This window comes from Marmota marmota, unplaced genomic scaffold, assembly GCF_001458135.2.
Source record: "Marmota marmota marmota unplaced genomic scaffold, marMar, whole genome shotgun sequence".
NCBI lineage: Eukaryota > Metazoa > Chordata > Mammalia > Rodentia > Sciuridae > Marmota > Marmota marmota.
In genome coordinates, this window is record NW_026000338.1 from 1,793,621 (window position 1) to 1,805,622 (window position 12,002).

The window sequence follows — 12,002 nt, forward strand, 5'->3', positions numbered from 1 at the left end:
TGTTTCCGAAGTCCATATGAGTGATATGATTTTTCCCAACCTTTCACCTTCAGCCTATGTATGTCTTTTCCTATCAAATGCGTCTCCTGTAGGCAGCATATTGTTGGGTCTTGTTTTGTGATCCATTCTACTAGCCTGTGTCTCTTAATTGGTGAGTTTAAGCCATTAACATTTAGGGTTATTATTGAGATATGGGTTGTTCTTCCAGCCATATTTGTTTATTTCTGTTACTAAACATGGTTTGTTTTCCTCTTTGATTATTTCCCCCCCCTTTACTGTCCTACCTCCCACTGTTGGTTTTCATTGTTATTTTCCATTTCCTCTTCCTGTAATGCTTTGGCGAGGATGTTTTGAAGAGATGGTTTTCTAGCTGCGAATTCTTTAAACTTTTGTTTATCGTGGAAGGTTTTAATTTCATCTTCCATCCTGAAGCTTAATTTCGCTGGATACACAATTCTTGGTTGGAACCCATTTTCTTTCAGTGTTTGAAATATGTTATTCCAGGATCTTCTAGCTTTCAGAGTCTGTGTTGAAAGATCAGCTGTTATCCTGATTGGCTTACCCCTAAATGTAATCTGCTTCCTTTCTCTTGTAGCTTTTAAAATTCTCTCCTTATTCTGTATGTTGGGCATCTTCATTATAATGTGTCTAGGTGTGGATCTCTTATGATTTTGCACATTCGGCGTCCTGTAGGCTTCTAGGATTTGGGATTCTGTCTCATTCTTCAAGTCTGGGAAGTTTTCTCGTATTATTTCATTGAATAGACTGCTCATTCCTTTGGTTTGGAGCTCTGTACCTTCCTGTATCCCAATGACTCTTAAGTTTGGTCTCTTAATGTTATCCCATATTTCTTGGATGTTCTGCTCATGGTTTCTTAACAGTCTTGCTGAGCTGTCTATGTTCTTTTCCAGTTGAAATACTTTGTCTTCATTGTCTGATGTTCTATCTTCTAAGTGTTCTACTCTGCTGGTAGTATTCTCCATTGAGTTTTTAAGTTGGTTTATTGCTTCCTGCATTTCTAGGATTTCTGATTGTTTGTTTTTTATAACCTCTATCTCCCTGTATAGTTGATCCTTTGCTTCCTGGATTTGTTTGCGTAATTCGTTGTCGAAGTGATCTTTCATTGTCTGATTTTGCTGTTTAATGTCTTCCTTGATACTCCAGATCATCTGAAGCATGTATATCCTGAATTCTTTATCTGACATTCCATCTGCTGCAGCTGTTACCTCTTCTAAAGTTGCGTTGACCTGCATTGCTTGTGGTCCTTTCTTTCCTTGTCTTTTCATACTGCTTGCGTATCTTTCCTGCAGGTGCGGGCGGCGGCTCTGCTCTCTCCTTATTCCAATTGGGGTGTCGTGGCTACCACGCCGGCAGGTCACTGGGCCTGTTCTGGGAGCTGGCGGCGGCTCTGTTCTGCCCCTACTCCAATTGGGGTGAGGAGTGTACCACGCCGGCAGGCCACCGGTTCTGATCCGCCAGTCGGTTGCAGGTTTGCCTACCCTGCAGACACGGGCGGCGGTTCTACTCTGCCCCTATTCCAAATGGGGTGTCGTGACTACCCCGCCTGCAGGACACTGGGCCTGTTCCTGGCACGGGCGGCGACTCTGCTCTGCCACTACTCCAATTAGGGTGGTGTTTGTACCACGCCGGCAGGCTCCTGGGCCTGATCCGCCGGTCTGTTGTAGGTCTGCCTACCTTGGAGGCGCGGGCGGCGGATCTGCCCTGCCCCTCCTACCACGCCTGCGGACCCCTGGGTCTGATCTGCAGTTTGATCACTGGTCTGCTCACCCTGCGGGCGCGAGTGGAGGTTCCGCTCTGCCCCCACTCCGCCCCCACTCCAATTAGGGTCACGTGACCACCACACTGGCAGGGCCTGATCCGGGCGTGGGAGAAGGATCTGCTCTGCCCCTATTCCAGTTGGGGTGACATGTGTAGCGCACTGGCAGGCCACTGGGCCTGACCTGCCCGGCTGTCACAGGTCTGTTTACCTTGCAAGCGCGAACGGCGGCTCTGCCCTGCCCCTCCTACCACGCCCATGTACCACTGGGTCGCGGGTCTGCCCACCTTGCGGGTGCGGGTGGCGGCTCCGCTCCGCCCCCTCTCCAATTGGGGTCACGCGGTCACCACGCTGGCGAGCCGCTGGGCCTGCTCTGGGCGCTGGCGGCGGCCCGGCTCCTCCCCTCTGGCTCGACGACAAATTGAGGAGACTCGGGTGTCTGTGCCTCACCCCCCCTACCAGGAGACCAACTGTTTCTGTCGCCGCTGGTATTGATGAAGTTCTCTCCTCCGCCGCTTTCTGCTGACATCAGATCTCTGCCATGTTGGTATCCTATGCGAATGGCAGCATTTCGTTCCCCTTGCCGGGCAACCAAAGCAAGGGGTGAGTCCTGACCGGACCGAGAAGCAGTTTCCGCGGGCTCCTAGCCCCGGGCCAGGGAAGTTCCGGGAGCCGGAACTCGGCCGCTCCGTGCTCGGTGTAAGCTCCTATAAGAGTAGGCTCCAAGAAGCAGTCCCCCCCTAATTTAAATTCATGTTTTCTGCCTCAAAAATATACTTCCTTAGGTACCAAATTGCTCTTATTTATTCCCATGAATAATGGAAGTAGGTACAGACAGCTATGGAAAAGCCCTTAGTTTTAGTCAATTCTTTCCATCTTTCCACATAGGAATTCAGAATATATTGATAATTAAATGGGGGGGAAAGGGTTATTTCCTATGGGCTAGGCTGGTCACAGTGTAGATAGAATTGGGGTCTTAATGATTAGATAGGATATGGATTGGTGGCAAGGAAAGAGACAGAAGATATGAGGAAATTCATTGGTTGTAATTAATAAGACCCCAAACTAAGTGAGGGGGACAGGAAGAAAATAGTTTGGCTCTAGTAAAAGTTTGTACAATAGGGTCCTAGATGGGAACCCACTGAAGTCAAAGAGCTCGTCAACTGCATTTCCTTATTCTCTGCAACCCCAGCAAAACACAGTTGCACATAGAAAATGATGGTTAGCAGCCATAAAGAAGAATGCATTTGTGGCCTTTGCCAGTAAATGGATGGAACTGGAGACTATCATGCTAAGTGAAATATGCCAATCCCCCCCCCAAAAAAAAAACGAAGGCCAAATGTTCTCTCTGATATGTGAATGCTGACTCACAATAGGCGGGTGGGAAGGAGAAGGGGAGGTTCACCAGAATGGATGGGGTGGGAGTGGTGGGTGCGTGAGGGGAAGGTTGGTGATGGGAATGGGAAAGACAGTAGAATGAATTGGACATAACTTTCCTATCTTCATATATGAATACACGACCAGTGTAATTTCACCTCATGTACAACCACAATAATGAGAAGTTATATGTGTGTATAATATGTGAAAATACATTCTAAAAAGAACATGTATAACTAAAAAGAACAAATTAAAAATTTTGAAAAAAGAAAATGATAGTTGGGTTCATCAGAGGGCACAGCTGTTAGTTTAATGACTATTATGTGCCAGATGATTTTCAGGCTTTGTTATATTTAATAATCATAATCACTTTGTGAGCTGTAAATATTAAACAACCCTATTCTACAGAAGAGGAAACTCACATTCAGAGAAACCCAAAGTCATACAACTAAGTATGCAACAGATACTGGTTCCAGAGTCCAAACTCTTAACCACTGTACCACCCAGTAGCTCTCCTTTGTGCCTATTTCCTTTTTTTGTTTATAGACTTTTTAAGTTCCATTCAAAATAAATTATCTCAGTGTCTGTGACTATTTCACCAAAAATAAAAGAATGGAAAAACATAGGGCTCTGACATGGCAAACACTTCCCAGCTTTGCCACTAGGTTGGACTTGAGACTGTGGAAAGTACCTTCTACTCTCTGACCTCATTTTCAATGCCATGGTGTCCAAGCTATCTTCAGCTCTAAGGTGTGATTTTTAAAAAATATTTTTTTAGTTGTAGATGAACACAGAATCTTTATTTATTTATTTTTATGCAGTTCTGAGTATCAAACCCAGTGCCTCACTTGTTCCAAGCAAGTGCTCGACCACTGAGCTACAGCCCCAGCCCTAAGCTGTGATGTTTTATGGGCCCATCTAATACTCAGGATTCAGTAGTCAAGTTAAATAACCACAACCTGTAATTTTTCACCAAATAGTTTCTTTCTTTGTTTCCAATTCATATCGTTTGATTTTTTAGTTTGTTTTTAATATTTATTTTATTTTAATTTGTTATATATTACAGCAGAATGCATTACAATTCATATTGCACATACAGAGCACAATTTTTCATATCTCTGTTTGTAACACAAAGTAGAGTCACACTGTTCATGTCTTCATATATGTACTTAGGGTAACGATGTCCATCTCATTCCACTATCTTTCATACCCCCTCCCTTTCCCTCCCTCCCCTCTGCCCTATCTACAGTTCATCTAATCCTCCCATGCTCCCCACCAACCCCATTATGAATCAGCATCCTTAAATCACAGAAAACATTTGTCATTTGTTTTTTGGGGATTGGCTAACTTCACTTATCATTATCTTTTCCAACTCCATCCATTTACCTGCAAATGCCATGATGGTGATTCCATTCCCAGTTTTCTTTTTTAAAAAAAGAATGCTATTATATACTAAAGGACATTGTAAACTTACATTTTAATATACCTCATGTGTCCTGAAACCAAATATTTTATTCATATATTCTCTATATGCACATAGTTTCTCCCCTTATCACCTCTATCTAGCATTTGGCCACCAGTCTATCAACGACCTATTCTCACACCTGTCATTTGCCTTTGCTCAAGAGTAGTAATTCTAGGTCTCATCCCTGAAAGGATCAAACATAATATACTAGGTTAGGGTGGGGCTACTCCTTTGGGTAAGTAAGCAATCTGCAAGTAACATGATCCCCATGGTCTCTAGATAAGAAGAGAGTATCCATGCCCTTGGCTCCTAGAAAACTCATTTCATGCAGTAGTATCATGGATGTTCATTTTACTGTTTTACCTGCATTGTCCAGTCATAAACTCTGAATTAGTATGTGTTCCTGAAATAATGCAAGTCTTTAACCATTGAGGTCAGAAGGCACTTCCGAGGGGATACATCAAACATGGTACTATGGAGGGATATAAAGATAAGTGAAAAGAGGCCTCTGCCCTCAAGAAATTCACAATTGCAGGGAAAGATGAGAAAAGCCCTTAAGTCCAATGCATTTGATTGTGAGCATTTCTATAAAAGTGATGCTATTAATTACATACCTAATGTAGGCTTAGCCTTATACTAAGCACTGTGTGATACATATGGTGTGTGATTGATGGTTAGTGATGCTTAAACTATATCAATAAAAAGGGAAAGGATATGGTCAATACAAGTAAGGTTTTAAGGAAGAGGTAGGACTTCCTTAAATGTGATTAGGGTGGAAAACATTAACATAGATGCTAAGAGGACACTTCAAGTAAGAGGTACAATGTGAATGTGATAAGAAGACTAAAGAGGCCACCCATTCTGAAGCACATGGTAGGCATTGTGCATTGTGAGCAGTAGTCTTCAGAGATGTAAGATAAAACCTCATGGTGGAGGGCTTTGTAGACTTGATGAAGGAAATAGCTATTAAAGTTAAGGTCGTGAGTTAATATTGATATAATGAAAGATAAATTTGAGAAATATTACTCAGGTACTGATAAGCATGATGAGTTACAATTTGGATAGATAAGACCTAAAAAGAGCAGCAGGAAGTCCAGTGTGTGTCGTAATAGATTCATGAGTAGTTGTAACACTAAAAATGGAGAGGAGGGATCAAAGCTAAGAGACATTTTAAATAACTGGACATAGTCCCACCAACTAGAGAGATCTGGAAGTCGTTGGTAGTTATAGGAATTATGGCAGATAAACCCATGAAAGGTGAAGGAGAAAATCAAAGGAGAGAATAAAATTAGAGAAAGTAAAAATTGGGAATCATATAAGCAGTATTGGCATGCATCTATGTGGCCAAGGAAATGAATGATGAAAGAAAAATTCAGAGGTTCAAAGATAGAACATTAGCAAACACTCATATTTCATGGTAGGTATGAAAAATAATATAAATGAGAGATCATTGCCTTATTTTATAGATTAAAAAATAACTGAGTCTGGTTTATGATTTATGTAAGGTCATGAAGTTGTCACAGCACAGTGCAAGTTCTTCCAGACTCCACATTGCATCCTTTTCTCTACTCTTCCCAATCTTTGAGAACCACTGGCTAGAAAGAAATGTAAATATGCTGTCATAGTCACTTTACATAGAATCAAGGGTTTATTAGGAACCTAGAATGTTAAAGAAATGGAGGAGATCTAGTACAAACAGGAAAAAAAAACAAGGCAAGCGTCAGCATTCAAGAAGACTAAAATGATATCATCCTTGATTCAAGTACTCACCCATTGAATAATGGTGAAATCACTACTGCATAGGCAGCAAAAGCAGGTGGGATGGGGAAGTAGTATAAGTGCAGATGGCAAAAAAGAGAGGGTGAATTGACTTCCTAGATTGTTCATTTGTCTTTTGTTATGAAGAACCTTATTTTATTTTTAAGTATCTGCATTTTCTCAATTTGGTTCTTACCAGGTGAGCCTACCTATGCAGCCTTACCTTAATCTTACCCTGGGAGTAAAACAATGAAGGAAATTGGTAATCATGTTTTTCAGCACAAATATCAATGTCTGAAAGCACATGATTTTAATTCAAATAACTGCATGGTGGAAATGTTTTGTGCCAAATAAAATTGTGACTTGCAATGGAAAAAAAGTAAAAAAAATCCACTTAGCAGAATCCTAAAAATCAGTTCTGGAAAGGTTCATTTTTGCCAACCACACCTAAAAATATTGAGACAACCAACCATTTTCAAGGAGTAAGCATCAAAAGGATTAACATCACTTCTCAGAAGCAGCAAGGCAAAGAAATTTGTTATACTTCCAGAATTGTCTTTTCCTCTGTCAATTGCCTTCTTGGTAGAAATGTTGGATAGGTGAGATGAGTTGCATCCTTAAGCACTTTCTGCCTCTGTTTCCCTTTGTTGTACAAATATGAGTTATTCTCTATGTCCATCACTGAAGACCTGGTCACTACAGCTGTTTTCTGTTCAGATTCAATAGCAAGAATACTATGAGGCTGGGATTCCAGACAACACAGAATATTGTGCCTACCATGGGATCATGATTCAAAGGAAAAATATTCTCAAAAACATTTTTACTTTTCCACTATTCCTAGAAGAAAGCAGCCTTGTGTTTGGAATTTTCCTAGTTAACTCACTGGCATGAGGGTTTGTTAACCTGCCATGGCAAAGGTAACCCACCCTGACTGCTTGGCCCTGAGTCTTCAGAGATCTCCCAGTTATGGAAGTACTCTGGATGACACACTAATTTCATAAAAGAAAATACACCAGGCAGAAACTGTAGGGGATGACCACTGTCAATTTTTTTTTATCTCCAAGTGCCAAGTACATTATTATGCTGAGTGTATGAAGAAAGTGATTATCCATGCATTAAGCTGCTGATTCAGAGTGTATTTTGCTCTTCCAAAAAGCTGGAGGTCAGAAACAAAAACATTTGTACCACAAATGATGTTACTTGTTAATCTGGGGACTCTTATTTTCTAGAAACCTCACTCCTTTTTAGAAATATACCAACACCTAAAGTACTATAATAGCTATCTCAATTATGTCCAATGGAATAACAGCAAGATAGGGTAATTTTGTGAGTAGGGAGACCCAAAACATTCCATTAAAGTCAGATGATGTTGAGCTGTCATCACAGCTATTTAAGTCAAATACCAGTCATTATTATGGATCAGATAATGCTCATAAATAAAGTAATCTTAGTTCATAGTATAGAAGGCTGATTGCTCTTGGAATGTGAATAGCTGGACTGTTTACAAATGCTCCCATGTAGAACACCAGTCTGTAAATATTTGTAGATATTTGCTGTCTCCAGAGTAGATAAGAAGAAAAAATGCCATTGAATGAATAGCTACCCAAATGAGACACGGGGGCATTTGATCACTGTCTTATTCTATTTTCTGTTGCTATAAGAAAATAATTGAGGGTAAGTACTTTATAAACAAAAGAGGTTTATTTGACTCAAAATTCTGATGGCTGGAGGGTCCAAACATCATGACAACAGCATTCTGGCAAAGCCCCACTAGCTCCATCACAACATGGTAGAGAAACAGAAAAGGAAGTGGCCACATGTAGAAGGGGCCAAACACATGGCGTGGTCTTGCTTTATAATAACCTGCTTTTATAAGAACTAACCAGGTAGTGATAACTACAATATTGCCTTCTGAGTGTGGCACCCCCCAATGACCTAATCAGCTTCCACCAGGCACTGTCTCTTAAAGGGTTACCACCTCAACACTGCCACACCAAGGATCAAGCTTCTAACACATGAACTTTTCAGGAAGAGACTCAAACCATATCCAAATCATAGCACTCACCTTTATTTTTCAATCTTACAGATTATCCAGAAGTCTCATCATCTCTTGCAGTGGAAACAGAAACGTAGCAGTTTTCTCATTTCTGAATCTCTCAAACAGGTCAGTATTTCTAGGGAAGCACATTCAGGGCCACCAGACTGCTAAGAAGTAGCCTTTGGAACATAACTACAAAAGGAATAATTCTCATTCTGGTAAACAGAATGTTAAATTCTTCAATCTCATTGTGCACATAAGCAGATGTTCTACACATAATTTCTCTGTGCAGTGTACTGAAAAAGACTCCTTTATTCCCTACAAACTCACACTTATGTCACTTGTGCTAAAAGACCCCAGGGGATACTGAAACAGCCAAACATTCCATTCAGGTTATCTACTTTCATACTGTGAATTATAAACCTTGTCACGGTGCATTCCAGGCCTCTGAAATGATATGGGTTACAAATAGGTTCCTTTTGCCTGACTCCATTATGTCAGTTAATAACCTACTCTTACCCACTAACAGGCAAAAAGCATCCTCCCTACACTCCAACCCTCCTAAAATGCTACTAATCTGTAATCAGTGGCAGGCAGCTTTACACACAGGATTCTCTTTAGCCTAGTGAAAAGCTAAACAGACTTCTCTTTGCAGCACTCACAGGTAAATAAACCAAGTGGAATTTAATATTAAAAGGAGATTTTTAGTTATAGAAATACCATGAAGCTCAAAACTCTAATCTGGTAAAATTTCCAATTCTTTTCTCAAGAAAAAGTTATCAATTATTCAGAAGGCTGTCAATCTGCCTGTGGGTTCTGAGGTCTCAATTCTGTCCCTTACAAGAAGGTCAGCTATATACAAGTAAAGATACTGTATAAGACTTTGTATATGCCGGTCATTTTGCTGTGTACTTTGTATGTGTTATCTCATTTAATCCTCATGTTAACTCTGTGAGGCAAATATTACTATTCCCATTTTACTTATGAGAAAAATGAGGTGCAGAGAGTTGTTAAACTACTTATCTGAGATTACATGCTAATAAGTAGCTCACCTAGGATTCCAACCCAGGGCTGACTTCAAATTGTGCTCTTTTCATGATGGCATTACATTTAAAAATCTGACTTGGGCTACTTACTCTCCATCTTCACACATAATCAAAGGTTAAAGGGGCTGGGGTTGTAACTGAGTAATAGAGCACTTGCCTTGCATGTGTGAGGAACTGGGTTCGATCCTCAGCACCACATAAAAATAAATAAAGGTATTATGTCCATATACAACTAAAAAAATTTTAAAGGTTAAAGCCAGGCATGATGGTGCACACCTGTAATCCCAGTGACATGGGAGGCTGAGGCAAGAGGATTGCAAGTTCAAGGCCAGCCTCAGCAATTTTTCAAGGCCCTAAGCAACTTATGGAGACCCTACCTCTAAATAAATAAATAGGGCTAGGGATATGCTCAGTGGTAAAGCACCTCTGGGTTCAATCCCTGGTAGCAAATAATAATGATAATAATAATATTAAAAAGAAGGAAGAATTCCATCTACTTTCTTATCCACAGCCTAGATAAAATGTTTAATATTTAGCTAAGATAATTCATATTCTAGTAGTATCTAGATTTCAGTTATCTATGGTGCTCATCTCTCTTCTTTTCTGATTTTTGTATATTATCAAGGTATTCTACAAAACCCTATATAAGGGTTAGAGAGTTGTCTTTTTAATATTTTATTTTTTTTTAGTTGTAGATGTACACAAATACCTTTATTTATTTATTTATTTTTATGTGGTGCTGAGGATCGAACCCAGGGCATCGCAGTGCTAGGAAAGCGCTCTACCGCTGAGCCACAACCCCAGCCCGAGAGAGAGTTGTCTTTCTTGTAGGAGTTCTTAAAGCTTTCAATATGCTACTGAATTTTGTGACTCACCAACAGGAGGCTGTAATATTCACTTGAACTAATTTGACTGTTGGATCCTTCCCTTTGTGCAAATCATGGACATTTTTCTTTATTGCAGTATTTGTCAGGACTTTTAACATGCTACAGAACATTGTGAGTCCCCCAAAGTGGAACAAATTGTTTCCCAAACTCATATTACTATATAACACTTACGTTTTTCAGAACACCTTCAGTGAATATTGAACTATGAAATATATTTTTATATGTTTCATACCTTTTCCATGGCAATTTGTCCAATTAACTGAACCAATTAGTTTATAGAAAAAAAACACAAAGTTATGTTCTGATAATAATAATAAAAGAGTGTGTGGGCACACCGGAGGGAAGAATTGGAGCATTTTAAAACTTATCAAGAAATGGAGAATTTTTTTTTAAATGTTGGACTGGAAGTGTATAGCTCAGTTAGTAGAGTGCTTGCCTTGCATGTGCAAGGCCATAGGTTCAATCCCCAGCACCACAAATAATAATAATTATTATAATAAAAATAAAAACAAAATATATAAATAATTAATACAGTGATATTTATAAAAACTCCAAACTAAAACAACTTTAATGTCTATGAACAGAACAGGTGAATAGTTATATATGTTCAAATTATTAAATGTCTATATATTTTCCTTTATTTTATTTTGAAACATATTTTAGTTAAAGAATGAAGGATAGAATGATGATTTACATATGTGCTTGCCATTTAGAGTTAACAAACGCTGACTTTATTTTCATTTTGTCTCAAATTTTTGTGTATAAAAAGAAATTATTGCCATATTTTTACACAAAAAATGCACTGATTCTAGATGATTTTTTTTCAAAATGAAAAGGCAAACTCATAAAAACATTTACAGAATATACAGTGCACAAAATTAAACATCCATAAATTAGAAAGCTCTTGTAAATCAGTAAGCAATGTTAGAAAATGGACAAAAGATATGAAATATCAGTAACATATGAATTAAAATGAAGATGAGTGAAAATTGTTCAACTTCACCATAAAAGAATACAACTTAAAATAACCTAAAATAGCAATTTTTGTCTATTAAATCAGCCAGTACTTACAAATTGTGGTACCTAGTATTGGCAAAGACATGTTGAAATAGATGTTATTTTACACTGCTGATGTAAGTTTAAATACATAGATCATTTTTTTAGAGTAATTTGGTGACATGTATAAAAGCCTTAAATTGTTCTTACAATTTTATCTAGTAACTAATTCCATTTTAGGAATGTATTTTATGCTTTTATTTGTGCATTCTAGTTATACATAATAGTTGAGTTCATTTTGGCATAATCATACATGTGTGAAATTTATTTTTTTTTAATTTTTTATTGTTGGTTGTTCAAACATTACATAGTTCTTGATATATCATATTTCACACTTTGATTCAAGTGGGTTATGAGCTCCCATTTTTACCCCATATATAGATTGCAGAATCACATCAGTTACACATCCATTGATTTACATATTGCCATACTAGTGTCTGTTGTGTTCTGCTGCCTTTCCTATCCTCTACTATCCCCCCCTCCCATCCCCTCCCCTCTTCTCTCTCTGCCCCCTCTACTGACATTCATTTGTCCCCCTTGTATTATTTTTCCCTTTCCCCTCACTTCCTCTTGTATGTACTTTTGTATAATTCTGAGG

The 12,002-nt window shown here is 39.0% G+C and overlaps 1 protein-coding gene across 3 annotated transcripts in view; it reads left to right on the forward strand.

Moving 5' to 3' along the window:
• Positions 1-12,002, forward strand: part of Zdhhc15 (zinc finger DHHC-type palmitoyltransferase 15) — a 110,395-nt gene that overhangs the window by 86,452 nt on the left and 11,941 nt on the right. For all 3 annotated transcript variants that reach the window (XM_048797432.1, XM_015505872.2, XM_048797433.1), the window contains one exon: positions 8,464-8,541. In XM_048797432.1, the coding sequence (XP_048653389.1) occupies positions 8,464-8,510 (47 nt within the window). In that variant the 3' untranslated portion in view covers positions 8,511-8,541. The remainder of the gene's footprint in view (positions 1-8,463; positions 8,542-12,002) is intronic.